Source organism: Aspergillus ibericus (genome assembly GCF_003184845.1).
Source record: "Aspergillus ibericus CBS 121593 unplaced genomic scaffold BO80scaffold_48, whole genome shotgun sequence".
Classification (NCBI taxonomy): domain Eukaryota; kingdom Fungi; phylum Ascomycota; class Eurotiomycetes; order Eurotiales; family Aspergillaceae; genus Aspergillus; species Aspergillus ibericus.
Genome location: NW_020292146.1, coordinates 54,969 through 80,594, shown reverse-complemented (window position 1 = coordinate 80,594; position 25,626 = coordinate 54,969). Strand labels below are relative to the sequence as shown.

The following is a 25,626-nucleotide window of genomic DNA, read 5'->3' as shown; positions in this document are numbered from 1 at the left end:
ATGGAGGTCAGTACAACTAATCCCGAATACAGTCAGGTACGAGCAAATGGTACCAAGTAGTAGTAGATCTTAAAATGCGCCACAAGCATGTCGGCCCCTGACCCGATTTGAATCGCGAAACGACCATCATGGTAAAGATGCACTCTTTCTGAGGCTGTCTGCGGATTGAACCGATCCAGAATGACCGATTGACTGCCATCGTGATGTTTATCTCCAGTGGAGCGCTCTGTTCATGAGCCCGGCCGCCAATATTACCGATACAGTACCACCACCACCACTGTCAGTGTCTCCTCCTCCGGGCGTAATTTATTATTCACGGACGGACACTAAGAAGGTAGTTCATGACAACCCCTTCATCTCTCCAGACCGTGTCCTCTTCCACTTCCACTTCCGCCCTCCTCCTTTCTCTTTTCCCCCAACCCTCTTCTTTCTCCCCTTCGTCCTCTTTCCTCCCTTGTCCTTTTTGCCACCCATTGTCACCAACCCCCAAGCTTTTGGTTGACGGGTGCCTCGATGTCCACTCGGTGATTCTAGGTATCCGTTTTCCTTACCTCATCCCGATCCTCGCTACCAGTACCTTTATTTACCGCAAAGCGCAGTCGGAACCTTGAACCACTCTCCGACTCTGAGGTCATAAGCAACACACTCAATCCTCTGAGAGCTGTCAGCTGGACTTCCGAAAATCTGTTCCCTTTGCCTTCTGCCTTCGCCCCGATCAGCGTTGCAGCTTCAGCGGTTCAGCAATCGAGGCCCACGAGGCAATCTGGCCTTTCTGCGCGACTGGCCTGCCCTCTCCCCTTGTCCTCCAACCACCTTGCCATCGGTCACGGATTGATGAATAGAGGTTGAAAAGGATCTGCGAAAGCTTACCCTATACTTAATCCTTCTTCGTTTCTGGACTGCTTCATTGGATCTCATCCTTTTTTTCTCTTTCCCGCCGAGTGTCGAACGCGCGCCTGGCTATTTGACAGCTTCCAGACAGACGTTCAATCATTGATTGAGGTCGTCTCTTATATTTTATTACGATTTCTGCTACGCCTGTAAAGTTTTATCTGAATGTACGTCGTTGGCTCCCCATCTCTCCCCTCGGCAGCTTGTGGCTTGCGGACTGACAATGATAACGTGATATAGCCTTAACGATGATGAACCCCTACATCAGTTGGGCTCTCCTGCTCGTTGTGGCAGGTGGCCTTGGCTGGTACTACAATGGCCCGAACCCTAAGCACAAGACCCCCATAAAGCCCGTGGTGGAAAAGACGGAAAGTGCGCCGGCCGCAAAGAAGCCCAAGCGCAAGGCTAAGAAGTCTCCGGAACCTTCGCCTGCCCCTAGCAAGCCGGTGGAGGAGAAGCCCGCAGCTCAGCCCACTGTTTCGAACGCCGATGAGGTGGATGAGGAGATCGACAAGAAGGAGATGGCGAAGCGTTTCGCCGCCGTGAAGAACGGAACTCCGGTGCAGTCTAATGGCAGCGGCAGCGGCAGCAAGAACCAGAAGAAGAAGAAGACCAAGGCAGCTCAAGTTGAGAACGGCGAGCGCTCCGCCTCTCGTGTTTCTACGCGCACTTCGTCTACTACTGGAGCAGATGCCGATGATGACCTCTCCCCCGCTGGTTCCCCCTTGGTGAACGCCACTACCCCCTCCGCTGGATATGTTTCGGATATGTTGGAAGAGCCTGCTCCGGGTGCTTCGGTTCTCCGTGTCACCGGTGCCGTGTCGTCGGACGCCACCAAGAAGCAGAAGCCCCAGTCGTTCAAGCAGGTCGAGACGAAGAAGCAGCGCCAACAGCGGTTGAAGAACGAGGCCCGCAAGCAGCAGGTCCAGGAAGCAGAGGAACAAAGACGTAAATTGCTTGAGAAGCAGCTCCACATGGCCCGCGAAGCCGAACGTCGTGAGGCTGCCAACTCGAAGCCGGCTCCTCAGACCAACGCCTGGCAGACCAAGGCTGCTCCCGCAGCCACCAACGGTACCCCCAAGGCGGCCCCGAGCCCGAAGGTCGAATTGTTGGACACCTTCGAGTCGGATGCGCCCGTGACTAAGGCCGCCTCGAAGAAGGAATGGGACCAAGGTCTTCCTTCTGAGGAGGAACAGATGCGCATCCTTGGCGCGGACAACGTGGACCAGTGGACCACCGTCTCCAGCAAGAAGACCAAGAAGAAGGGAGGCAAGACGGACGAGAGTGAAGTCAGCGCTCCGGAAAGCCAGCCCGCTCCTGTTGCCGCTGCCCCTGCTCCCGTTGAGCCCAAGGTGAAGGTGACGCCCACTTACCTTCCTGATGTCCTTCGCTCGAACGTGAAGGGGCACCCTCTTGACTCTGACTGGGCTGCTTAAGTCTCCCCTTAGGTCACCCGAAAGAAGCTAGATCAGGGAAGCATGCCTGTCTGGTTCATTCAGGACCCTCGTATATCCTGAATTGTATTTATTATTCATGGCTTTGGCGTTTGGGGAACTCCTTTATACCAAAAACGTACCATGTATCTGGCGAGTTGTTCTGCTCTCACCGCGAGGTTCAGCGGGGACAGAAACGCAACGAGTGACAGAAGGAACAACGAAAACCCCCCTGCAAAAAGACGTCATGTATTATTTTATCGCTATGCTCGGTTGCTGCTTTTCCCTCTTGGTTCACCCTTATTTTCGCTCTTCTATCTTTCTTCTCTGCTGCTGTGTTTCCTATCGATAATTGGCTCCGGGGGCTTCCCCTATTCCGGCCAGACCCTGTATTCGACCCCGGCGCTGCTCTCTGCGGTTCTCTAATTTGGGGACTGACAGAGGGTAAGTTTGGGGCGCTTTTAAATTGGCCATTTTGCCAACTTTTCTGATGTGTCATTACCTAGTCTACTACCCATTTACCTACCTAGTCTTTACTACTCGAGCGGCATGGCGACCGCATTGGCGAAAATAGCATGGATGGTTGCGGATGCGGTGGACGAGCGTGGATTGGAGCATGCCATGGGGGCCACCTGGCATCTTATGTCTTATTTAAACTGTCTTCGCTTCTCGATGCTGTTGGAATTTGACTCCATAAGTTAGGTAGCTACAATGATTTCCCCTTTTCGCCAGGATCGCCCGGATTTCTTTTTTTAGCATGGGTGCACCCTTTCCTGCCAGTCTGGTTGTTGCAAACCCCCATTTGTAGGGTTCCTGTTTCACAATGATCGGGTTTCAGACGCCGGATCTTGCGCCGACCGACTTAAATTTTGGGCCCTGCTGGGATGTGGGGGCGGCAATGTCCCTGACTCCCTGTCCGTCCGGACTCCGGAGTAGGCATGGCAGTCGGTCGGTCGGTGGTGTACACCGTCCACGCCGGGGGTGAATGCATCGAGACGACCCCCAGAAGAAGGCGGACGCGGGGTCCTGAAGAATGAGGAGGGATCCCCGGAGCCGGGGTCGATCGGTTTAGCTTGCTGGATTGCAGAAACGGGCGCTGGAAGAGGGCAAAGTGGAGGACTAAGGGGAGATCATGGCGTCACGGGCCCAGGGTCACTCCCGGCCTGGGCACTGCCACCATGCCTGATCCGGCCTAGCGTCGAGTTCCGGTCATCGTGGCCTGAACGGCAGTCACGGGCCTTCTCGACACCGCGGAGGTGCTGCAACTATTCATCGTCTTCCTCCCTCCTCTGCAGCGCTGCTCTTTTTCTTCCTTCTCCCCGGGTCCTTTTTATCTCCATTGTCTGGCACTCTGCCTGCTCTTCTCCCCCTCTTGTCCTTTCTCCCCCCTCTTCCTCTCGCCAACACCTCCCTGCTCCTGCGAGTGTGCTCTCGACCCTTCGTCCCTTGTTTGTTGTCCCTGATTTCGCCCAATTGCGGAGGGTTCAATTCGTGCCTCTCCCCCTCTCCTTGTCGATTCGCGTCTCTCGACTTCAACAACTTTTTTTTCTCGCCATGGCGCAAATCCGTGGCACTGCCGGCTACAACTTCGGCCACCAGAACCCCTTTGGGGGTCCTGGTAGAGTAGAGGCAACGGGCGATCCCAGTCCTCTGGATGCTGTCCGGGAACAGACCAGCAAAATTGAGGATTGGCTGGACACGATGGCGGACCCTGTGAAGCCGTATGTCAACCCCAGGCCCTGCTGACCCCAATGATCCGTGTCCAGCCTACGAGCTGGCAAGGCGGAATCCACGTTTCGCATGCGGAAAGGGCTCATCGCTGACACCGTGGCTTCTTTGCTGTTCAGGTATCTACCAGCCATTGGTCGCTTCCTGATCGTGGTCACCTTCATTGAGGACAGTCTACGCATGATCACCCAATGGAACGACCAACTCCTGTACCTCCGTGACTACCGCAAGAGTAAGCATGAATTTGGCCCCGTCCCTCCTATACCCGGCCACACCCGCCGTGGGGTCCGACTGCCGATCGGCTCTAACCTGGGCTTTGTCGCATTGCAGTTCCATGGGGTGTCACGCATACGTTCCTGATCATCAACATGCTCGCCATGTCGCTTTGCTCGTTTTTGGTCATTGCCCGCAGACACACGGAGTACGCAGTTGCCGGTCTCCTGGCCGTCGTCATCGTTCAAGGCCTCGGATACGGACTTATCTTCGACCTCAACTTCTTCCTCCGCAACCTGAGTGTCATCGGTGGCTTGCTTATGGTTCTCTCCGACTCGTGGGTGCGCAAGAAGTTCGTCCCCGCCGGCTTGCCTCAGCTTGATGAGAAGGATCGCAAGATGTACGTCCAGTTCGCTGGTCGTGTGCTGCTGATCTTCCTTTTCATCGGATTCGTCTTCTCGGGCCAGTGGAGCCTCTGGCGTATCATTGTCAGTCTGTTCGGCTTCGTCGCGTGCATCATGGTCATTGTTGGATTCAAGGCCAAGTGGAGTGCGATCATTCTGGTGGTTTTGCTGAGCGTGTTCAACGTTCTGGTCAACAACTTCTGGACGGTAGGTTCTGCCCGTGCGCGAGTTCTCGGGCTCATTCAAAGACTGACGTCTCCAGCTTCACCCTCACCACCCCCACAAGGACTTCGCCAAGTACGACTTCTTCCAGATTCTGTCCATTGTGTAAGCAGCCCTTTTTTAACCTTGATGGATGCCAGGAAACACCAGCTAATTACAATGTGCTCTCTACAGCGGAGGACTTTTGCTCCTGATCAACATGGGCCCCGGCCAACTGAGCGTGGATGAGAAGAAGAAGGTCTACTAAGAACAACGCGTAACCATGGAATGCTGGGCATGATGTGATATCCCGGGCCATAGGGACCCCATATATGAACCTGCTTTCTATTTTCTCCTCTTCACTTGCTTTTGGACAGACATCTACGTCGCATACCACTACGTTACACTACGAACATATCATATTATATCATGCCATGACCATGATTTTCACCATCCTCACCCGAAAATGTGACTCCATCCTTGCTGTTCTTGACTTCCCCCCGCTCATGAGTGAGTAGCTCATTTTCACCCGGGGAGTGCTTTTTGCATGATGTATATCAAGGAATGAGCATATTCAGATTATATTTGGGATTAAGCAGCAAAAAGGCGCACCCTGGGAAAACTTAGTTCTACTCCATCCAATTCCTCCACCCAAATATAATCTCTCCATTTGTTTCACTCTATCTATCAATCTTTTTTTTTTTTTTTTTTTTTTTTTTTTCATTTATCTCGGGTCGCTTCTGGTAGCTAGCTAGCTAATTGGGACAGGTAAATCAGTCAGTCTGCCCCATGTCCATCTATCTATCTATCTAGCGATGTATTCCATTGAAGAAACTTGCACTGGAGATTTGAGATTTACCTATCTATTGCCTAAATGGGTATTTTGTTTTGCGGGCCGGTATGTGTGCACGTGACCCCAGTATGTATGTATGTATGTATGTATGTACGTACTATATGGTTATAGGCTCATTGTCATTGTCAAGGTCTATATGTAGAAGGTAGCAGTAGAATGAAATGCAGGTATGTATTATTAGAACAAAGTAGTATACATGAAGGGTAAGGTGAGAGACAATGAGCGAGGACGAGAGCGATAGTGAGAGAGCAAAGCAATGCAAGTAGGATGATGATCAGCGGCGAAGCGGGTAAACAGGAAAAGAAAAAGCAAACATGATAGGAAACGAAGAACTAGGGATAGTACTCTGCGCTGAGGAATTGGGAAGATCAACGGGCAATGATAACAATAATGCGGACGCAGCGAGTCAAAGATAGTGAGTCAGTTGGGATGATAACAGTCTCGTGGTCCGATGGGGTTGTGTCTGTTGGCCCAGCCATGCATACACAGTATGTGCGTTGATCGAACGGAATTCCCATGCTGTTCGGTATGATGCATCGAGGATATTTGCCATGGAATGGGTCAAGGGCATCAAAACGGAACGCTTTTTGCTGCTGCCAACGCCGAAACACAAACATGCCGACAAAACAATTCCAACCAAGAGGGGTATTCTGCTACCCAAGGAGCAAAAAATAAAGCAAAACAGGCTTCCATGATAAGCAATGCGCAATAAAAAAAAGGGGAAGGGAGGGGGATATGCTAAACGTCCAGAGAGAGGGCCCGGATTATAGACAGTGGGCGAGCGGATTTACGGTCATATATCCATACTCCAACGCCAGGGTCGGAGACGTTCAAGCTGACCTAATCCGATATCGTCAGGCGAGTCATTGATTTCCAAGTGCAACAATTGAACCTTGTTGTTGTCACGTTGCAAGGTAGATAGGGCTTGTGAGATCGTTGGAGGGAAATGTTTACCGCTATCATGGGTTGCTTTGGAGACAGGCCGTGACGTCGGTGTCCCAGGCGAATGCAATGAGTTTCGCGGAGACTCCACCTCGGTATCACCAGGCGACGACAGGGTGGAACATGAATCGGAGCGCGAGCGTAGAGATGGGGATATTACGAAGTTGGCCTCATCGCGTCCGTATCTCAAGCGGGGGGATGGTGGCGGAGAAAACTCGTCGTCACCTTCCGAGTCCACGTCTGCGGATCTCGGGTCATACCAGCCGTCGGGGGCCATGCGAGGCGGAGAAGGTCTAACCACTTTCTTTTCGGGCGTTTGGGTTTCTAGCGGAGGTAGCTGTGGGGTAGGCTCGACGGGTTTCTTGACATTTCTGTCACCGTCGGCACGCTGTGCGCTGCTGTCATTGCTGCGGACAGTGTCCCCAACGCGTTCCTTGCCGGCCATCACCCGAGCACTGGGTGGGGGTTGTAGCATCCATCGCGTCTCAGCGCGGCTCTTGGGCCCACTCACGATTGGGGGATGAAGATCGTTGACGGGGGGCACTCGAGCGATATAGTACTTGCTAGTGGAGCCAGCATCTTCCTTGCCGCCACCTGACAGTCCGACGGAGGAACCCTTGACCTCCACATCCTGGCCCCATAATGGTTCGTCCTCGCGCTGATATCGCATGCGGTTCCACCGATCGCCCAACGGATGCTTCAAACTGCTTTTATCCTTCTTGTGTGACGAGCCACCCGTGCGGCTCACATCCTGCGTCGAGTCCGCGGAGACGCCCGTATTCCATGAATCGGTTCGACGATGTGCCGCCCGATGACCACCTCTTCTGGCGGGGGGTCCCGGACCTAGAGCAATTTCCTCCGCCCATCCTGGATTGGTACTGAACGCCGTGGGTTGTGCTAGCGGTCTTGGTTGGTCCGTGACAATAGCATCTATCTTATCCTTTTGGCGCTGTGATCGAACGGCTTCCTTTTTGCGCTTGTGGAGATCGAGGGAGTTGGCACAGGGAGTGCAGGTGGCATAGTAGAATACAGCGGACTGGGCGCCACGGTAGAGCCACATTCTGGCCTGGCCACCAGAATTGAACGGAGGAGGCTGGGGAGAGAAAGGGAGAGGGAGAGCGGGCGGAAGAGAGAGGGAGGAGGGGAGGGAGAGGGAAGGATAGACACCACCGGCTAGGCAACGATGCCAACGGAAGAGATGTATATCCTAGCGCTCAGAACGACCAATTGGCCCGGGGGTATAGACACGTCGAGCCGGAAGTGTGTCGGGACGGTCGCAACAACATGAAGGGCGCTCGTATTCGGGGGAGAGCAGTTGATAGCGGAGGGACAAGGCGCAGGCAGAAGTGGCGGTCGCCCAGCGACCGAGATTGGCGTCAAAAATCGGCGGTGCAGAGAGAGGCGGTCTGCAGGAGGTGAAGGTGAGGCCGAATAATGAGGGCGAGAAGGAAAGAGGAGGGAGGGGGGAGGGGGAGGAGGGGAGGAGGGAAGAGATAATAGGAAGAGGAGAAAGGAAGTGAGACTGGGGAGAGAGAGGGTGAGTCCTCGGCGTGAGTGTCAGGATCGGAGAGGAGAGGAGAAAGCGAGAGGGAGCGAGTCAGGGGAAACCAAAACCGAACGGCCAGTTGGGCCGCACTTGGCAAGGGCGGGGCGGGCGGCAGAGAAAACGGGGCGGCTGTCACATTTAGATTTCTGGTGGTTGGAGCCTGGTCGTAGGAGCAGTAAAAGGATGAAGTCGGAAGAGGCATGCAATGAGGGTGGTTCATGGGCTGGAGCCGTGGGTGACTGGGCTTGGGTTGCAGCAACAACCCTCGCGATGCAGGGCGCGTTGGGGTGATGAGATGGAACAGTGGCAGTGGTTGCAGTGGTGGTGGCTCACGAGGGGGACCAACGAACTACTCCTACTTAGTACTTAGTTAGTCCCGAATCAACGAATGAACCGCCGACCCCTGGAACCCATCGAGCCCGGAAACGGCCAGTGTTCGATCCTCCCCCGGAGACTCCCTAAACTTTGAACTCTGAAAGTACGTATCATGTACATGGGCTGCCACATTCCATTAGTCACTCTGGGCATCACTGCCTCTCTTTCATGCACGGGGCGTCGTGTTGTACACTGGCAAAGTATAAGAATAGCACAATGGACAGCAATTGCAGTATTGCAGACGTCTTTCAGATCAGATCCTGTGATGACTAATGCAACATCCCCCCAGGCTCGGTCTCTCTTTCACTCTCTCCTTCTCCTTCCCCCCTTGCGGTCCCTGGCCAGTGTCCAGGCTAATCATCACCTTGCATCTTAAACGCCGTCCTGAACATCCCGCGTCTCATCACGTCAGGGTTTCAATCTGATACCCAATAAAAGGGCCGCCCAATGGAAACGCCGTGCAGGAAATACGCTTTCCTTTTCCCCCCACATCTTCAGCCATCCAATGCATTGTCATTCCCGATTTCTTTTCCTTGATTTCCCCCGACTCCCAAGCAAGACTCCTGTCGAGCCAATACTAAATTGGGCCCGAGATTAAGAAAGACAGATGAGCGCTCAGTCAGCCCATGCGCGTCCCACCTGTAGCTCAGCTCAGCTCATGAGAGGATCCCCGCCCGACGCACCGATCATGTCCATGGATCACCACATAACGACCAATCCCTTCCTGTAAATTTGTCGCGCGCATATGTTCGCATAATAACCCCTGGCCCGGCACGCGCCATCCCCTATCCGACGAACGACACCACGAGAAAGAGACGGGTCCCTCCGACCCGTATACGCACACGCACACGCACACGCACTAGCCCCATGTCACGCTGAACTCGTCCACACCCATCGTACCAACGCTCGTCTTTTCTTGCTGCGAGAATTCCTTGTATTGTAGACTGTTATCAAACAGCTCCCGTCTCATGCGTTCTTCGTGCCTTTGACCACCTCTCCCCGGACCTTCGTCCAGTCAATGTCGTTGTCGATGCCTTCGTCGACCTCGCCGCAGAGTACGACATTGTCACCTCGGATCAGGTACAGGCCATGTTCGATTTGGGAGCTCGGTTCCGGGTCGTCGGGGGTCCGGATGATCCGCTCGATCGTGTCCAGAAGAACCAGATTCGTCAGCTGATCGGTGGACAGTAATGTCCCAAGAAGTGTCCGTCCGTCAACTGTCAGGATGCATACTTTCTCTGCGTATCAAAAAAGCAACTGTCAGCCCTCATCTGAAGGGTCGTAATAAAGCCAGAGAAAGAAAGACAAGACAAGCCATTGCGTCGATAAAGGTCATTGGAACGGAAATACTCACTGTTGATATACGAGTGAAGAGACATGATGCAATGGAGGGAAAATTAAAGATTAGGGTTTGAAATAGTAAACCAGCACTTGAGCTCGGCGATGTATGCGGAGAAAGCAGAAGCGTAGACTTCGTCTATTCGAATTGGGGCCGTGAAAGAAAGATCACAAGGATAGTCAGCGTTCCTAAAAGGGCCGAATGCCAATTGTCCACCAGGTTCAGGCTAGTAGTCCGACGTGCAGCAAATACTTCGACGCTGCGTTTTGCTCCTCAAATTGGGGTGAACGGCCGAGTAACCCTGCTTTCCGTAGGCTGACTTGAAGACTGATGTGACTGCCGCGGGGAGAAAGCGCCAGGCGAATAAAAGGGTGATTGTGGAGGAGGAAGCAGCGCAGAGGTCTGGCTGAGATGTTGACTTCGGCTTGCTTCTCCGGACTCTCGCAGCTTCGATGCGGCGGCCGCGCATCACGTGATGGAGCTGTCCCGTGCTGCCTTGACGATCGATCAGATAAGCCTCGTGGTTACACTGCGATTGTGATGCCCGTCTTTCCCTTCTACAAAATCTGTAATCCACGATGGTAGTTACGTAACGACTCTCTTCGTTCCTAGCTCCCACTGGTACTAACGATATGCGAGTTGCTAAGCAAGTTTACAAGCTTGAAGAATGCGCTAATTCCACGCGAATCACGACGACACCTCATCCAGCCAATGCGCTTAGGTCCAATGGCACACTGCTACCTCGTCCAGCCCGGTACCGTTTGGTACCTCCCACAAATGGCCGTGGCTTGGGCAACAAGCCTTCGCTCTGGAATTTGAACCGATGATCGTCCACCCGAACTAGGCCGTGTCCACCTGAATTCCAAGGGCTCGATCCCGGTGACGGCCCGCCGTTGCTGAGGGTATAAGCGCTCGGATCCAGTGTAGAACGATCTGGTTGATGACCGATGGGTGACTCATAGGATGAAGGTCGAGGAGGTGCTATTGCAGAGGGCTGAGGGGTTGGCCGCGATGGTGGCTCACTTGGAGGGGCGACGGGAGGAGCACTGGGAGGAGGAGGTGGGGGAGGCGCTGAGGGGGCCGAGGCAGGTGGAGGAGGTGGTGGCGGTGACGGATGACCATGTCCAAAAGCGTTTCGAGCAGCTTGAACTGCGATGGACGCAGCCGCCGTGCCGTTCGGCGGTTGTGGAGCAGAGCCACCAGGAGGTGGGGGAGGGGGTGGAGGGGTAGATCGTGCCGGCGCCGGAGGAGGGCGGGGAGCAGAGACTGCTGGAGGGGGCGGCGGGGCTGCAGCTGGAATTGCTGAAGGGGGAGGAGGTGGGGGCGCAGGGGCAGAAGGCTTCCTGGTAGATAGGGGCGGCGCCGGAGGTCTTGCGGAGCCCGGCAGCGGTGGCGGCGCGCGTGGAGGAGCGTCAGGGGCTGATCTGCTTGACGCATTCGAGACTGTCGATGAGGGCCTTGACGCCGGCCTTGGAGGGGGTTTCCGGAGATTAGCGACCAGCGGGTTCACTGGAGGAGCAGGCGGCGATTCTGTCGCGGGCGGGCGAGGGGGAGGTCGGGCACCTGGCGGCTTCGGAGCGGACACAGCAGGGGGCGGGGGAGCGCTCCGCGATCCCTCCGAATCCGATAGATACGGCGAGGACCGAGTAGCCCCAGTGTCAACGCCTCCCCGACTGCGCAACTTGGGCATGCCTCCCGCAAAGAGGCCTCCCAGTTGAGGCGCCGCCGGGGCGCCCGCCGCAGCATCAGCTCCTGCACCAGTATCGCTATTGCTTCGTAGCCTGTTCGCCGCTTGTGCCGGAGGTGGTGGTGCCAACCCGGCCGGAGGCTTCGCCATGCCGGGAACAGGCGGAGCGCCTGGAACTGCGGGACCAGAAGACTTTGCTCCTCCACCTGAAAGCACGGGTGCTGATCTATCGTTGGTCACGGTCTTCTTCAATCTTGCGCCTTTGTGGATGTCGGAGAGCAGTGCGCCCTGCACGAGACATTAGCAGATGAGCGAACCCCAGCCTGGTTGGCGGGACTTACTCGACCCTTGACCTCTGCATTTGAGGGTCTGCTGGGCATACCCCCTGGAGGGGGAGGAGGCGGGGGAGGACCCCCCATCCCTCCGGGCGGCGGCGGCGGCGGCGGCGGAGGGGGAGGCATGGCTGTAGACGATGAGGTATAACACTTGCAATCGGGAAGGATGGATGAGTGAGTGAACGATCACGGAGGGATCAATCTTTTGGGGTTGAATGGACCATTTGAGGTCTGATGCAACCGGGGAGCGGGTGGCGTAGAAGAAAGCAGCTGCCTACGGGGCGTTGCTGATGATGGAGGAGGAGGAGCAGGAGAGTCGAGGGACGTCAGGTCGATAGACGGACGTACCTGGAGCCAGACCCGCTCTGTGGCGGCGGCAGTACCACCCTCTCCGCCTTGCCTTTGCGCAACTCTCGGCCCTTCTCTCGTCCGTTGGCTTTGCATTGTTCTCCCCACAACCACAATCATGCTCCCCACCAGAGGCATTGCCTTGAGAGGCCAGAAGGGCTCCCGGCCACAAGCCCTGGCTTGTCAGCTCTGCCAACGACCCGCATCGCCCGCCCCTATCCCTCAATCAGTGGCTGCGCGGTCCTACGCAAGCAGCCCATTGACTCGGAATGCGCGCGGCCAATTGCGACCACAGAAGGGCCTGAGAAGCCCCTGGACTGCGATCACATACAATCCTACCCCTAGACGGTTCGAATCAACCAAGTCCAACCATCTCACATCGGTGGACTTTGACGAGGCGGTGGCCCAGATTGCCCACGAATGTGCGGAGCTTCGGAAAACGGATTCTGTGCCTCCCACCGACAAAGTTGTGAAGCTGCTGGAACGATGCCAGAAAATTGCAGAAGCTATAGTCCTGCCGGAGCAGGACACCGGCAAGGTGAAATCATCGTCAAAACAGCAGCCCGATGAGATCTCATCCCTCCTGGATTTAGAGGAGGGGAAGACTACACGGAAACAACAGCAATCCACCTCTCTGCCCCGAAAGACCCCCGAACAGATCATCGACCGCCTCTGCAAAGCCGTTCACGAACTCCTGACGGACGAAAAGGTCTTCATCTCCCCCGAAGCGTTGACCTGCTACACCAAGATCCATGCCTTGCTCAAGCGCCCCGACCACTTCCCGGAGATCTTCCACCTGTATGCGAATAAGCCGGTTCCGGAGGAGAACAGCTCTCCTGTCAAATACCACAAGGCGAACCCCCGGAGCATTAACAGCGCCGTGCCGGTGGAACTTGCGGATATGGCTCTCGAGGTTGCGATCGATCAGCGGAACCTGTCACTGGTGTTGGCCATCATCGATACCACCTTCTGCACTCCGGCATTCCGTCGCGCGAAGCTCTTCAAAAAGGCTGCTGTCCCGCTGGGTGGATTGGCGGCGGCCCCTGCGGCCTGCTACACTATTGCGTCCTGGGCCGCGACGCTGCAGAACACGATGGACCCCAGCACCGCGACGGGTATCGCTTTCGCCGCGACTCTGGCATACGTCGGAGGCATCTCATCGGTTGGAATTCTCGCTATCACGACGGCCAATGACCAGATGGAGCGTGTGGTCTGGCAGCCGGGTGTGCCGCTTCGGCACCGTTGGCTGCGTGAGGAGGAGCGGGCGGCATTTGACAAGGTTTCGCTGGCGTGGGGATTCAAGGATATCTACATGCGAGGCGAAGAGGAAGGCGAGGAGTGGGATACTCTGCGGGAATTTATCGGTATGAGGGGGATGATTCTAGACAAGACGGATTTGATGGAGGGGATGCAATAGCATGCATGCCTTTCATGTATTTACTGTACCATGGACACATCACAACGACCATCTACAACACACTACACTGCACACTACACACTACAACCACCCTACAACAACTCTACAATAAATATCCGATATAGCACCAGATAAGAACCAAACCATCAAGGGTAACATTTCTCAAGTACCTAAACCGAGACCTACATAACCCCCGACAAACATTTAGCCCTTAAAAAAAAAACCCCCCCAACGAAGCGCTTAGTACAGACGCTTAGGAGGAGACATGGTAGCCTTAAGGACAAGGCTACCAACGTTCTGCCAGCCCTTCTTGAGCAGAGAGACGAGGTAGTTGATGGCGAGCATGACGTTAGCGACGAGCTCATCCTCAGTCATGCCAACGTTGCCGACGGCAACACCGAGGCAGAGAACCTTCTTCAGCTGGAACTTGATGGTCGACTTGACCTCGTTGACCTTGTTGGCCATGTCCTCGGCGTGGGAGACGGGGGTGGGGAATTTACCGGCTATACCATATCATTAGCACCGTTGCCATATCGCTTCACACTCGGAGGGGAAAAGTAAAAGAAGGGGGCTTACCCTTGGAAAGACCAGGACCCAAGAGACGAGGAATCTGCTTGATGAGGGTATCGGAAGCCAAGAAAGCATCGTACTTGCGAGCAAGCTTCTTGATGAGCTTCTTGTTCTTGTTCAGCTTCTTCAAGTCATCGGCCGACATGGCATCAATGCCGTGGTGCTTGGCACGGTCGAGATCGTGCTGGTCACCGAGAACACTATACATCACCTGTCAGTATTCCGCTTCGTTTCGAGTTGTGTCATTTCGCCTCGTCGGTCTGTTGCGGGGAGTCGTACCAGATGCTCATGTTAGGACGGGGAACAGTAGGCAGCTTGATGGTACCGGAGAAACGCTTGTCACGCTGGGGGTCGTAGTTCTTCAGACCGATCTGGAGCTCGACGGTCTCGAGGAAGTTACGCTTCTTCTCATTCTGAGAGTAGTTGAGCAGCTGCTCGATGTTCTGGCGCACTCCGGCTATTCTTCTTATCAGCCACTCTATCCATAACTGGGCGATGCCGAGCTGAGGGTGGTAACATACCGACTGTGATCTTCGACATCTTGCTGACAGTCTTCCAAAAGAATACTTCTTATGGTGTGGCTCTGCGCTGAATCGTTCAAGATCAAGAGAAAAGTGAGGCCGCCTTGGGCGCCCGGGAGAAAATCCGTTCTCCGCTTGTGTGGGACGCTAGCGGTGTTGGGTTTAGCGCTGCCCTAATGGTGCTGAGTCAGGGTACATAATTATGTAAGCCAGTCCTACATGGATAACCACTGGTTGTACTTCGTGGATTTCGCCAGTTTCATTGCAAGTATGTTCGGTTTTTGGGGCAAGTCTTAGTAGATCAAAAATGGCGTGATTATGAAGAAGACTGAGATACTTGTTTCAACTCTTCCGTTCCTGGCGCGCTCTATCCGGCTACCATTTTCATAGTATACCTTAGTACAATGCATTCTTTGTTTGCATGACCTTTCTGGGTCTGTTAGATTATGGGTACACTTATATTCATTGATCGGTTATATCCATTGTTATCTGTTGCATTCCTTCGTGTATATGATCATAGACGATCCAGGAAGCTCTAGACTTAACTAAGCTGCCAATTCTTGTATCCCAGATCGCAGCTATGTATCATAAAGACCAGGATTATTCAGGTCAAGATTATCCCAATCCCAGATCTGACTGAACTCACCCATATCCATGCTAAGGATGTCATCCAGTCCCGTGAGTCCGTCGATTGTTCCTGAAGGATCAAGCCCTGCCGGCAGGGCCATATCCATTCCGCCTCCAAGAATGTCTGAAGACGTGAAATTGACATCATACGCATCGACATTGACAATTGTCGCCGATTCAGCATGCACAGAAGGAGGCGTTTGAGGCCCTTCCAGTGATCCTTCCGGGGTTCTAGAGGACAGCAAAGCCTTCTCTTCCGGAGAGAGAGGCATGCGGCCGGTAAGCCTCGCGAGAACCGAATAACAGGTGGCACCGGCTTTAGTGGTTTGGGATATCTGCTCCAGCGCATCGAGCCCTATGCCAATCGTTTCAAGAGCTTTGTCCCGGTGTGCAAGATTCCGGGCGCGGTCGTGGATGATTGCGGAGCAGAGAAATGCAGCCGTGTCGAATATTAGGAAGGGCGCAAAATGGAACTTTCCACTGGCCGGGAGCATGTGCGCTAGCAGTGCCCGGGCTGAATCCATCACTTTCGTGGCGCAGTCCACCGCCGCTGGTTGGAGGCTCTTCTCCAGGCTAGGCTTGCTTGGGTCGGCGTCGATGGTTAAACATTGCTTCAATGGCATAAACATGACCATGTAGCTTACGGCATAGAGTTGATGCCGCTGTAAAGGCACATAGCGGTGGGAATGGTCCCAACGGGTATCCGGGTTCGTACGTCTATATGCCGGGGGGAACATTTCAAACCATCTCTCAATTTCTTGCTGGATAGCAATGGCCTGATTGGGCGATAAGATACCACTCATCACGCCAGGGATTTTCGAGATTGCCAGCCCTAATTGGCTCTGAAGGGCTATATGTGTTACGGGCGATGGCATGTCGGTCCCTGCGTCGGCAGTCTCCAGCCGTACGTTGGGTAACTCGAAAGAGCAATAATTGCTGTTGATGATGAAAGGCCGTGATAGTAGTAGCGACATTTGCCAATCCCAAGTGTACAGGAGACACCAAATTCGCCGTCTCATCTCCCGTTCAAATTCGGACACCTTCGCCTTGGCGGGACTTCGGTGCATGCCTACCGCCGATTAACAACTAATTATACACATGTAGAGGGACTACCAACCTAACTCCTGAGCTTCGTGGATTGCAGCACTCAAGGCATGCCACGACTCGATAAATAATGCCTCGGTCTTGTACCATACCGCATTGATGAACAACTGTTGGACTTGCGTTAAGCCACCCTTGCCGGGGCTCATTGTACTGCTGAGTTGATTGGCAGTCCGATGATACTGCTCGGCTAGATCGTGAGAGTTTTCGCCCAATTCACTCTCGAGTCTCTGCATCGCCTCCACATCCAAGTAAAGGGTGGCGCATGCACAAACCTGCAGCAGCAGGGCCGTGAACTCTGGAGCTAGCGATTGGCCACTGGCTTTTCCTGACCACCACGCAGCGTAATCGTGCAAGAAAGTCGGCGGGTAAAGACAGTAGTACTGCTCGTTCATCTCACTCAGAAAATGTTGCACCAGCATATCTGTAAGATTAGCAGCGTATCCACATCTGGAATTCACACTTACCTGTATACGGTTTGGGAGGAAGAGTGCGGATTGCTTTTTCCAGTTCTGATGGTATAGTTCCCTGGGGATTTGGTGATATTACAGCAGATTGCTGGACCAATCAGCGATCAGTGTAACTGGCCAGAACTTGAGTCTCACGTATTGGTCAGGCCCTTCCTTGAGCAGGTTGTCGGGGAGGTATCCCAGCATCCGGAAATCCTCCCCACTGGCAACGCCGCCAGCATTCTGAAAGTCGGGTACTGCGTCTGCATTATTCGTAGGGGTATGAGTCCTGATGGAGTTAGCAAGTGGTCGAACCCGGCATTACTGCAGCCGACCTTTCATTACTGGCAGGCTTAGCCTTGAGCACCTTCTTGGGCGTGAATTTACAGAGATGAGCGATTCGCCTTGATTGGCAATGATTGCAGGGCCATTCCCGGCTACACTGATCTCATGGTTAGATTGGTTGGATCCACTCGTCGGGATGCTTGCCTTTTGCTTCCGCCGCTGGCACTCGGTGCAAGCTGTAGCCAAACGGACTGTTTTCCCGGACCCTTGATTCTCCATGATGCCAAGCCGGAGAACTTGTGACCGGCTACAGTGTCGAGGTTAGAGTCCCGAAAGTCGCACCACTGGGGACCATACCAAAGAAGCCAGAGTATGACCGCCATCTGGAATGCGTGAACCACCGACCCCACCGATCAGGTGACTGATTAGTCAGGCTCCTGCTTTTTCTTAACTTCCAATACCAAGTCAACGAGGATTCACCCATGGGACTTTCTATTATGCTTGATTCTGTTGGCTCGTGCGATGTCAGCTATGCTGGTCAGAGTGGGTGCATCTCCGGACCTTGGGACCTGTTTCTGAGTCTGCATCACCTCTACCAATAGCTAGCTTCTCTACTTCGTGATACCTCCCGTCACTATCTAGCAAATCCCCACACTATATAGTGAATACACTGCTCTTGTTGTTCCTTCACGACGTAGCATTAAGAACCTGGCAATATTCGTCTTTGGACAATCATACTACTCTTGGTCGTCATATGAATACTTCCTTCACATAGATTTCTCGGGACCGAATACTATCATCCCGCTCAGCATGACCACCCCTAATCTCAACGTCCTGTCCATTTGCCCTGACGGCTTCAAGTTCCGTTTCTGCGAAAAGGCTCGCTTAGCCTCATGGTAGAGCACAACCATTGACCATATCGTTGTTTCCGTCCGAGCAATGGCGGTCCTTATTTCCGCCGCCCCGTGACATGAGTGTGCGAAAGGCACGATCGAAGACGGATCGGAGGTAAATATTACTGGAAACGATGTGTTGCTCCATCCTCGCTCGCCATTCAGATATGGGACTTCGGCAAAGTCAAGGTGTAGAAGGACATCGAGACGGATGGCGGCAATATCGTCGTCCTGACATTGTTCAAACTTTTATTTAGCAGATGTAACATAACGAGAAAGAGAATGAATGCACTACCAACTCACCATGCTGAAGATTGCGAGCAGACCTAGCCGATTTGCCAGCGGAAGCTGAAGGCGCAGCACCGGGCGAAGGGGTGAGAGATTCATATGCAAGGTCAGCGTTGATAGGAGGGATGAGGCATCACCTTTTGTATGGCAGCTATCATCCGCCATCGCAGGGATGGAGAAGCTCGTTGGATCGTTCTGCAAGACCAGCGAGCAGCTGCTGACATACCTTCTGAACTGCCCCACGCAAACAGACCAACACCCAACACAGCCGCCTACTGCCAAAGTCCGTTTACGCGCTGACCATAGACCCATGATTCAAGCAAATCGCGGTGGAACTGGAGGCAAGACATCAAGATAACCGGGATAAGCCTCACGATCTGTACCCGGATACCAATCATGTCCGGTGAAACAGCAACGGAACACAAGATCGGGGGATTATGACTGGATCCATTGCGTAACATGCAGAAACGACAAGGTTCCTCGGAAGATATTCAGGCTCAGCCATCTGCATTATCCAAGCTGCATGACATCATGAAACAGTATTATTCCAACAGTCCGATTCTAGGGGGCTCAATTAAAAGGCTTTCATGGTCTCGCTGCTCTCAAGAGCAAGCCTTTGTTAGTACCCTAATGTATCCCCGTCCCGATCTGATCATAAAATGGCCTCCGTCGCACGCATCGATGTTATTAAGCGGCTACAGCATGAAACAATCACGATCAAAGGGCTTCGCTCAGCCTTTGCAGGGTGGCCGTTCGGTATTAATCAGCACCTGGATCAAGTACGAGCGGATGTTGAATATACCCTGAGAAGGTAGACATGGCAGATATTCTGACAAGAGGCTTCATCCTAACTCGGACGTAGTCGTTTTAAGAATCACCCCAAGCTACAGAAGCTACTCCGAGGAGACTATGGGCTTTTGGGAGCGACATGGTGGCCGTGCGTGAATTACAACGAACTCCTTCTTGCCACCTATCTTCCCTTATGGGTAAGCCGACCCTGCATTAGACACTCGACACAATCGCGACTAACGTGCTAAAGCTCTTCATGTGGGATGACGGTACATTCTTGCTTCCACGCACTGTGTTCTAACTGGAAACGCATAGAGCTGGACTCGGACGTTGGAGAGCTTACCCACAATTTCAACGCAGGGCAACTCTATCGAGCAGAAACCCTAGAATTTGTAAAGACCCATCTTGGCCTCGGTGACCAGGTGGTTACTACAAGTAGCAATGGTGTGATTCAGAGTTTCGACCACATTGGAGCTGCCTTGCGCTCATCGTGTATTGGTATGTGCTTGCCGCAGTCTAATTTGACACCTACTAAGTGCTACAAATCAGACCAGCGGAGGACACTTCTCAAAGAGATCCAGTTCTTCATGGATACATCAGAAGTAGAGCAATCGCTCCGCCTGAGAACCGGCCTTGTGACTCTGGATGAATTCTCACGATACCGTCCGGGAACGAGCGCGGTGCGAGTGGTTCTCGCGATCAATCAGTCTAGTACCCTCTAATAGTATTTCAGAGTAAGCTAATAGTCCCTAGATACTGCTATGGCATTGACCTTCCTGCGTATGTTACCGAGGATCCAGACTACGATGCGCTCTGGCACCTGACCAATGTCAACATATGCAGGTAATTTTTCATGGTAGCCAGTTGACTTTGAGCTCACTCAATATAGCGTGAATGACCTTTTGTCTGTCAAAAAAGAGCTTGTTCGTCTTCCACACCGGTCATGACCTATACTATGATGTTCACTGTAATTGAACAGGCTCATGGATCTGCCGAGAGTCTTATACCAATCCTCTATGCTGAGCTTGGATCCGCCCAGAAAGCAGCAGAGCAGATCATGCGAATCATCACACTGTCCATTGCTGAGTTTGACCAGACGGCAGAGAGGCTTGTTGCCCGACATGGGGGAAACTCTGCAAAGTTAGCCAAGGAGCTTGAAACGTTCATAATCGGCTGCCGATATGACTGCACTGGAAATTTGGCATGGAGGTACGTGCATCTGTGATCCTCGGTCACGGCATCCGCTAAGTCCGATTCATTCTTGTAGCTTGTCAACGGGACGGTATGAGGTACATCAGGAACTCGACGACAAGCTTACCATCGCACTTGGCGGGTGGGATCAAGGCATCTTGCAGCTTGGATTCGAACGACACAGCTAGTACGGGTCATCCGCATGGTCCAGTTGGATTGCTTGATCATGCTACAGAGACCAGCATGAAACAAGCCATGAACATGAGGTTCTCGGGAGAGATCGTGCGATGGTATAGGTGAGTTGCTGCACTATATCTCAATGTACCTTGAGTATATGTTCTCTCGGCAAACCCAACCCTTCCAACTTTGACAATACAGCCAAACAATGCAAATAATGGTCCCGTTGCTGCTCTCCACCATATGTAGCCAGCTCCACAGCGCTGTGTTCCGTAATACTGCTCGTACGATGAGGTGGTCTCGATTTGAGGCTAGGCCAGTGATGAAGTGAGATTGAGGTAGCGATATCATCACGCAATATAACATAAGACTGAGATAAGGAATGGCTGATAATATCGGGAGGCCGTAATCCGAGTCCAACTACAGTAGTCCTGCCTAGTCCCTGCATGTGCAGGATAGGGAATGTTGGGAAGAATCTAGCGACATCACCGAGAGGACTGATCAGTCTGCTATACCACGATCAACTGAACATCCATATCTAACACTTAGTCACAATGATTATATTCACATCACATCATATCCAGTACAGCACTCATTCTAACATTAGAAACATCATATCTATCACAATCTATACACATGACAGTCTTATATAAGGTAGGTATCTACAACCTCCCCTGCACCAACCCCACCTCCCTCTCCTCCACCACCTCCTTGACCACAAAATCCACCGGCGGATACGCCTCAACAAACTGCAACCTCCTCACCAACTCCTTCCACGACTCCAACCCTCTCCTCGCATGCTCAACAACAACCCCCCTCCCCTCCTCCGCCAGGGTCCTCGAAAACAGCTCCAAACTCACCCACCCCTCAAACCCGGTATCAAAGAACGCCCTCGCGGTCTCCTCAATGGGCAAATAACCCCCCCTCTCCTCCTCAAACGCAAACAACCTCGCATTCCTCGACCAATTCATCCGCACCGGCTGGCCCGGCACATGAAACTCATGCTCCTCATCCAACGGCCTCTCCAACCTCTCCCCATCCACGACCTGCACATAAAACACCTTCTTCACATCCACCGTCTCCCTCAACTTCCTCAACGACTCCCTCAACGCCTCCTCCGCCCCCACCACCATCCCATCCGCCCTCCCCGGATCCGCATACACCCGTCCCGCCAAATTAAACGTATCCAAACAGATCCCAAAATTTGTCCGATCCACCTTACACACAATCTCATACGCCTCATCCCATAAACTCACCCGCGTCCCCCACGCCAACGCCTCATACACGAACCGAAACGGGGGGGACTCCTTGGCTCCCAGATCCGCGAGCCGTTGCAAGTCCCCCACAATCACATCCCGATCCCCGGTGGTTTCATTCTCGGGGGCAAAATTCGACGGCACCTGGATCATATCCGTGCCGAGGATCCGAGCGAGTGTGAACCATTTAGGGAGTTTCTCGGTGAGGAGGAACTCGGTTTGTGTGCGGTCGGTGAGGCCCTCGAAGAACGAGAACGGTTGGAGACAGATGATGGTGAGATGGAGGGAGGCGCAGAGTTGGGCGATGGCGTGCGCGGCGCTGATGTGGTTGCCTGAGAAGTGGCTCCGGGCGTAGTGGTCGAGGTCGTCAAAGAAGAGCTCGATGCCGGTGTAGCCGTATTGCGCGGCGACGCGGAGCTTGTAGGGGAGGGAGTGGATGCCGGGACGGCCCAGGGACATGGAGGCGATGCCGAGACGGTTGGGCATGATGTTTTTTCTTGGTATTTCTGGTCTTGCTTTGAGGTTGGGAAGTGGTGGCGGTGGTGTGGTGATATATAACGAAGCAAGCAAAAGCAAACAACAACCGATCGATCGATCGAAGTCTATCTCGTACTTTTCTATCTCGACAATCGAATCGAAAGTATATTCCCAATAAAGGATAGAGATAGCGAATCAACCCGTATCTAGCCGATCGTACCCAAATACTTCTTCGGTGAGATCAATCAAACCGAAGGATCAATCAATATCACAAGTCAAGCAATCCGGATCACTTCCGCAAAAGCAATTATCTGATCAAACAATGTACTTTCTTTGCTTCTGGGAGGGAATTGCCACTACTTGAATGGTATTTACTAGTTAGGGTTGTCGTAATTTCCTTGTCGGGGGAAAATGGATGGGTGGATCGGGGATGGGGAAAATGGATGATGGGGCGTCGCGGGAAAGCGCTTTTCCAGTTAATTTTATCCGGTGCTTGTCTTTACTCCGTAGTTTAGTCTGGGAGTGTGGTGCTCCGTATTGTGGAGGAGGGACGGGAGAGGAGTGGCGGGTAGAAGAATACTGCCGGTGGGTGTGGGTCGGTGGTGCCATTTCCCCTTCGCCTCCCTTCCTTTTCACGGATAAGAGTGAGCAAAGGTTTAAGTTATTTATCCTTTATCCCCCGTCTGCATTCTACAGTGTCTGTCTGCCCTGAATTCTGGGTGTGGCGGTCTTTTGACTTTTTACCAACTTTACTTTATTCTGGGCATGCTATGCCAAGTCTACAATGGGATAGAGGTAAGTCAATATTCAAACATTCAACACCACTTCATTCATTCATCATTAACACTTAGCAGACTACATCACTGCTGCAGGCGCAGGCAGAAGAGGCATCATGCAGTCTCCACCTGCTCAACATTTCCCTTCGAATAACCACTCTCCTCCAAATCGTGGCGGAAGCGTTCCTCGTCCTCGTGAATCTGGGCCAACACCGTCGCGTGGGCGCGCCACACAGGCTTGGTCTCGAACAACGGGTCCATGTTTTCCAACGGAATGCCCTTGGTTTCCGGGATGAGGAAGTATACGAACGGGATGGACAGCAGCATCAGAGTGGCGAAGAAAAAGTATACCCCATAGTCCATGGCGGCGAACATCTGCGGCGTGAAGCGCGAGATCAAGAAGTTCCACAGCCAGTTGGATCCGGCGGCGCAGGCTTGTGCCAGGGATCGCACGTTGGGGTCGAACATTTCCTGCGTCGGTTAGCTATTTGCAGAGAGAGAGAGTGTGTGTGTGTGTGAGGGGAGGGAGGGCTTACGGCATTGATGACCCAGGGCGTGCCGTTCCAGGAGGGCGTGTAAAACGCCGTCCACAGATAAAAGAAGAAGATGGCGGCCACACCACCCCCGTTGAGACGATCACTGGTGTTGTGCGTGGGATCGACCACCTTGATGTACGACCCCACAATCCACATGCAGACGGACCCTCCAGCGGCTCCGATCAGCAGCAACAGACGTCGACCCACACGGTCGATCAGGTAAAGCAGCCAGATGATGGTGACGACCGTCTTGACCACGCCGAAGATGCCGGTCGTCAGCAGACTGGCGCTGTTACCCTTGAGTCCGATGCTCTTGAACACCGTCGGACTGTAGTAATTGATGGCGTTGATGCCGGATCCGTTCTGCCAGAAGAACAACATACTGCCCAGGAACAGCCGATATAAGATCTTCTTGTTGGTCCAGGCCTCCTTGAACGGTCTCCAGAAGCCGAGCCCGATGGTGGACCGCTGATGCTCCAGCGTCTGATCAATGGCCCCGATCTCCTCGATCATATAAATATGATCCTGCGGGATCTGACGAATCCAGCAGAGATTCCGAATGGCCTCTTCCCGCTGACCACGCATGAACAGCCACCGGGGGGACTCCTTGACCAAGAGGATACCAATCATCAGTAACCCGGCGGGGATCAACTGCACCGCAAAGGGGATGATCCACTGTTTGTGACTGGGAGCCATCGTCTGCTCGACACCATACTACTCCTGTTTAGCAATCGTAGCATACCCCATAGGCAGTAGTAGGTATACTCACATTAATCCAAAACCCCACCAGCCCCCCAATCTGCCACCCCAACTCATAAACCCCCACCAACCGCCCTCGAATCGCCGGGGGCGCCAACTCCGAAATATAAATGGGCGTAAAATTCGACCCAGCCCCAACCCCCAACCCAGCCAACACTCTCCCCGCATAAATCAGCCCCAACCCACGCTCCCCATTCGCCCCCAACATCAACCCCGACCCGAGCATAAACACCACCGCCGAGAGCATCAGCCCCCACTTCCTCCCCCAAAAGTGCCCAATCGGGTACGCGAAGAACGCCCCGAAGAACGCCCCCGCCTGGTAGCACGAGACGATATTCGCACTCACGAGATCCTGGGTGGCTGTGGACATGGCATCCCAGTGGAACTCGGCCTTGAAGGAGTCCAGCGAGATGGTGGTGCCGATGAAGGCGCTGTCATAGCCGATCATGCATGATGTGCAGGAGGCCACGGCGGCCAGGAGGTAGATGCGCCAGTTGTAGACTTCTTTGGGGGTGGGTCGGTCTTCGACCATGGAGAGGATGGACATGGTGGCGTGTATCTTTTCTGTAGATACTATAGAAAGGAGGAATGAGAGGGGACTACTGGATGGGAAACGAGAAAGGGAAACTAGTGATAGACGGCCGGTAGGTGCTTTATATACCTTATTCCCCGGACATCACTCCAATCCCGGGGGTGGAGTCCGGAGGCAAATAAACAGGTGATGGAGATCCTTTACCCCAGATTCTTTACTCCGTGCTACGAGACTTATCGAATACCCAGAGTGGGAAAACGAATGGCGGCAAATGATATTTGCGATGCAGCACAGGATCAAGCACTGACACTCACTCTACCATAGATAGAGGGATAGAGACATGATTGGAACGACTGAATAAAACTCCTGGGGAGAAGACGAGCCATGGACGGCCTCGTGTCGCGCACGGACCTCCCTTGGAAAATTCTCCACGGTGCTGGATTGGGGCACGGAGACGACATTTGCGGGGAATTGACCGGTGCTGGGTGATGGGTTGGAGCGTGCCAATAAAGTCAATTTGGTTGGTTGGGTGGTTGGCTCCGGGATCGGAGGATGGATTCCAGTAGGACGGGGAGGACGGGTCATTAAGCCAATGAGTGTGGGTGTGGGAGGATTCCCCACGGGGAAGAATACACCATACTAAGAAGTATACTAGCCTGCTAAGTAAAGTCGGTCTAGATGATTGAG

The 25,626-nt window shown here is 53.5% G+C and overlaps 12 protein-coding genes across 12 annotated transcripts; 4 read left to right on the top strand and 8 right to left on the bottom strand.

Moving 5' to 3' along the window:
* Nucleotides 1–784: 784 nt before the first annotated feature.
* BO80DRAFT_198168 (uncharacterized protein) lies at nucleotides 785–2,416 on the top strand. The gene is made up of 2 exons (XM_025714174.1): nucleotides 785–1,058; nucleotides 1,132–2,416. Exon 2 carries the CDS (start codon nucleotides 1,140–1,142, stop codon nucleotides 2,325–2,327), a length of 1,188 nt encoding a protein of 395 aa, XP_025571445.1. The 5' UTR covers nucleotides 785–1,058; nucleotides 1,132–1,139; the 3' UTR covers nucleotides 2,328–2,416.
* Nucleotides 2,417–3,591: 1,175 nt separating this feature from the next.
* Nucleotides 3,592–5,538, top strand: BO80DRAFT_428456 (protein ERV29). Its single transcript, XM_025720256.1, has 5 exons — nucleotides 3,592–4,045; nucleotides 4,172–4,284; nucleotides 4,383–4,876; nucleotides 4,932–4,996; nucleotides 5,066–5,538. Exons 1-5 carry the CDS (start codon nucleotides 3,879–3,881, stop codon nucleotides 5,136–5,138), a joined length of 912 nt encoding a protein of 303 aa, XP_025571444.1. The 5' UTR covers nucleotides 3,592–3,878; the 3' UTR covers nucleotides 5,139–5,538.
* An 867-nt stretch (nucleotides 5,539–6,405) lies between these two features.
* On the bottom strand, nucleotides 6,406–7,883 carry BO80DRAFT_198134 (uncharacterized protein). Its single transcript, XM_025714173.1, has one exon. The coding sequence runs from the start codon at nucleotides 7,723–7,725 to the stop codon at nucleotides 6,517–6,519; it is 1,209 nt and encodes a 402-aa protein (XP_025571443.1). The 5' UTR covers nucleotides 7,726–7,883; the 3' UTR covers nucleotides 6,406–6,516.
* A 1,374-nt stretch (nucleotides 7,884–9,257) lies between these two features.
* On the bottom strand, nucleotides 9,258–10,058 carry BO80DRAFT_198034 (U6 snRNA-associated Sm-like protein LSm8). Its single transcript, XM_025714170.1, has 2 exons — nucleotides 9,941–10,058; nucleotides 9,258–9,824 (listed from the first exon to the last, which is right to left on the bottom strand). The coding sequence occupies exons 1-2, from the start codon at nucleotides 9,963–9,965 to the stop codon at nucleotides 9,553–9,555; spliced, it is 297 nt and encodes a 98-aa protein (XP_025571442.1). The 5' UTR covers nucleotides 9,966–10,058; the 3' UTR covers nucleotides 9,258–9,552.
* BO80DRAFT_198118 (uncharacterized protein) lies at nucleotides 10,059–10,510 on the bottom strand. The gene has a single exon (XM_025714172.1). It carries the CDS (start codon nucleotides 10,392–10,394, stop codon nucleotides 10,152–10,154), a length of 243 nt encoding a protein of 80 aa, XP_025571441.1. The 5' UTR covers nucleotides 10,395–10,510; the 3' UTR covers nucleotides 10,059–10,151.
* Nucleotides 10,511–10,625: 115 nt separating this feature from the next.
* On the bottom strand, nucleotides 10,626–12,073 carry BO80DRAFT_438012 (putative proline-rich, actin-associated protein Vrp1; the record flags this gene model as incomplete). Its single annotated transcript, XM_025721023.1, has 2 exons — nucleotides 10,626–11,900; nucleotides 11,954–12,073. The coding sequence occupies 2 exons, from the start codon at nucleotides 12,071–12,073 to the stop codon at nucleotides 10,626–10,628; spliced, it is 1,395 nt and encodes a 464-aa protein (XP_025571440.1).
* Nucleotides 12,074–12,293: 220 nt separating this feature from the next.
* Nucleotides 12,294–13,817, top strand: BO80DRAFT_198031 (uncharacterized protein). Its single transcript, XM_025714169.1, has one exon. It carries the CDS (start codon nucleotides 12,414–12,416, stop codon nucleotides 13,710–13,712), a length of 1,299 nt encoding a protein of 432 aa, XP_025571439.1. The 5' UTR covers nucleotides 12,294–12,413; the 3' UTR covers nucleotides 13,713–13,817.
* An 18-nt stretch (nucleotides 13,818–13,835) lies between these two features.
* Nucleotides 13,836–14,829, bottom strand: BO80DRAFT_390298 (60S ribosomal protein uL1). Its single transcript, XM_025717144.1, has 4 exons — nucleotides 14,804–14,829; nucleotides 14,562–14,739; nucleotides 14,289–14,482; nucleotides 13,836–14,215 (listed from the first exon to the last, which is right to left on the bottom strand). Exons 1-4 carry the CDS (start codon nucleotides 14,820–14,822, stop codon nucleotides 13,953–13,955), a joined length of 654 nt encoding a protein of 217 aa, XP_025571438.1. The 5' UTR covers nucleotides 14,823–14,829; the 3' UTR covers nucleotides 13,836–13,952.
* A 442-nt stretch (nucleotides 14,830–15,271) lies between these two features.
* Nucleotides 15,272–17,612, bottom strand: BO80DRAFT_428451 (uncharacterized protein). The gene is made up of 6 exons (XM_025720255.1): nucleotides 17,470–17,612; nucleotides 17,316–17,422; nucleotides 17,137–17,269; nucleotides 16,999–17,089; nucleotides 16,548–16,955; nucleotides 15,272–16,499 (listed from the first exon to the last, which is right to left on the bottom strand). The coding sequence occupies exons 1-6, from the start codon at nucleotides 17,542–17,544 to the stop codon at nucleotides 15,382–15,384; spliced, it is 1,932 nt and encodes a 643-aa protein (XP_025571437.1). The 5' UTR covers nucleotides 17,545–17,612; the 3' UTR covers nucleotides 15,272–15,381.
* A 1,493-nt stretch (nucleotides 17,613–19,105) lies between these two features.
* BO80DRAFT_448631 (terpene synthase family protein) lies at nucleotides 19,106–20,460 on the top strand (the record flags this gene model as incomplete). The annotated part of the gene is made up of 8 exons (XM_025721689.1): nucleotides 19,106–19,257; nucleotides 19,309–19,432; nucleotides 19,486–19,504; nucleotides 19,551–19,733; nucleotides 19,785–19,941; nucleotides 19,989–20,078; nucleotides 20,125–20,158; nucleotides 20,215–20,460. 8 exons carry the CDS (start codon nucleotides 19,106–19,108, stop codon nucleotides 20,458–20,460), a joined length of 1,005 nt encoding a protein of 334 aa, XP_025571436.1.
* Nucleotides 20,461–21,265: 805 nt separating this feature from the next.
* BO80DRAFT_504937 (sugar phosphate isomerase/epimerase family protein) lies at nucleotides 21,266–22,820 on the bottom strand (the record flags this gene model as incomplete). The annotated part of the gene is made up of 1 exon (XM_025724455.1): nucleotides 21,266–22,820. The coding sequence occupies exon 1, from the start codon at nucleotides 22,343–22,345 to the stop codon at nucleotides 21,266–21,268; it is 1,080 nt and encodes a 359-aa protein (XP_025571435.1). The 5' UTR covers nucleotides 22,346–22,820.
* A 368-nt stretch (nucleotides 22,821–23,188) lies between these two features.
* BO80DRAFT_415288 (sugar porter family MFS transporter) lies at nucleotides 23,189–25,007 on the bottom strand. Its single transcript, XM_025718139.1, has 3 exons — nucleotides 24,418–25,007; nucleotides 23,649–24,362; nucleotides 23,189–23,583 (listed from the first exon to the last, which is right to left on the bottom strand). The coding sequence occupies exons 1-3, from the start codon at nucleotides 24,952–24,954 to the stop codon at nucleotides 23,227–23,229; spliced, it is 1,608 nt and encodes a 535-aa protein (XP_025571434.1). The 5' UTR covers nucleotides 24,955–25,007; the 3' UTR covers nucleotides 23,189–23,226.
* Between the last annotated feature and the right edge of the window lie 619 nt (nucleotides 25,008–25,626).

Excerpts from the sequence above, each read along its gene's own strand:
- BO80DRAFT_428451 (XM_025720255.1), bottom strand. The coding sequence starts at position 17,544 with ATGGAGAATCAAGGGTCCGGGAAAACAGTCCGTTTGGCTACAGCTTGC. Across the intron at positions 17,423-17,469 it reads GCCAGCGGCGGAAGCAAAAG|TGTAGCCGGGAATGGCCCTG; the intron begins GCAAGCATCCCG and ends CCATGAGATCAG. Across the intron at positions 16,956-16,998 it reads TCCTCCCAAACCGTATACAG|ATATGCTGGTGCAACATTTT; the intron begins GTAAGTGTGAAT and ends CTAATCTTACAG.
- BO80DRAFT_415288 (XM_025718139.1), bottom strand. The coding sequence starts at position 24,954 with ATGTCCATCCTCTCCATGGTCGAAGACCGACCCACCCCCAAAGAAGTC. Across the intron at positions 24,363-24,417 it reads TGGTGGGGTTTTGGATTAAT|TATGGTGTCGAGCAGACGAT; the intron begins GTGAGTATACCT and ends AAACAGGAGTAG. Across the intron at positions 23,584-23,648 it reads CGCCCTGGGTCATCAATGCC|GAAATGTTCGACCCCAACGT; the intron begins GTAAGCCCTCCC and ends TAACCGACGCAG.
- BO80DRAFT_198034 (XM_025714170.1), bottom strand. The coding sequence starts at position 9,965 with ATGTCTCTTCACTCGTATATCAACA. Across the intron at positions 9,825-9,940 it reads TCTTCACTCGTATATCAACA|AGAAAGTATGCATCCTGACA; the intron begins GTGAGTATTTCC and ends TTTGATACGCAG.
- BO80DRAFT_198118 (XM_025714172.1), bottom strand. The coding sequence starts at position 10,394 with ATGCGCGGCCGCCGCATCGAAGCTGCGAGAGTCCGGAGAAGCAAGCCG.
- BO80DRAFT_198168 (XM_025714174.1), top strand. The coding sequence starts at position 1,140 with ATGATGAACCCCTACATCAGTTGGGCTCTCCTGCTCGTTGTGGCAGGT.
- BO80DRAFT_198134 (XM_025714173.1), bottom strand. The coding sequence starts at position 7,725 with ATGTGGCTCTACCGTGGCGCCCAGTCCGCTGTATTCTACTATGCCACC.
- BO80DRAFT_198031 (XM_025714169.1), top strand. The coding sequence starts at position 12,414 with ATGCTCCCCACCAGAGGCATTGCCTTGAGAGGCCAGAAGGGCTCCCGG.
- BO80DRAFT_428456 (XM_025720256.1), top strand. The coding sequence starts at position 3,879 with ATGGCGCAAATCCGTGGCACTGCCGGCTACAACTTCGGCCACCAGAAC. Across the intron at positions 4,285-4,382 it reads CCTCCGTGACTACCGCAAGA|TTCCATGGGGTGTCACGCAT; the intron begins GTAAGCATGAAT and ends GTCGCATTGCAG. Across the intron at positions 4,877-4,931 it reads TGGTCAACAACTTCTGGACG|CTTCACCCTCACCACCCCCA; the intron begins GTAGGTTCTGCC and ends TGACGTCTCCAG.
- BO80DRAFT_390298 (XM_025717144.1), bottom strand. Across the intron at positions 14,483-14,561 it reads CGTCCTAACATGAGCATCTG|TGTTCTCGGTGACCAGCACG; the intron begins GTACGACTCCCC and ends GGTGATGTATAG. Across the intron at positions 14,216-14,288 it reads GGGTCCTGGTCTTTCCAAGG|CCGGTAAATTCCCCACCCCC; the intron begins GTAAGCCCCCTT and ends GATATGGTATAG.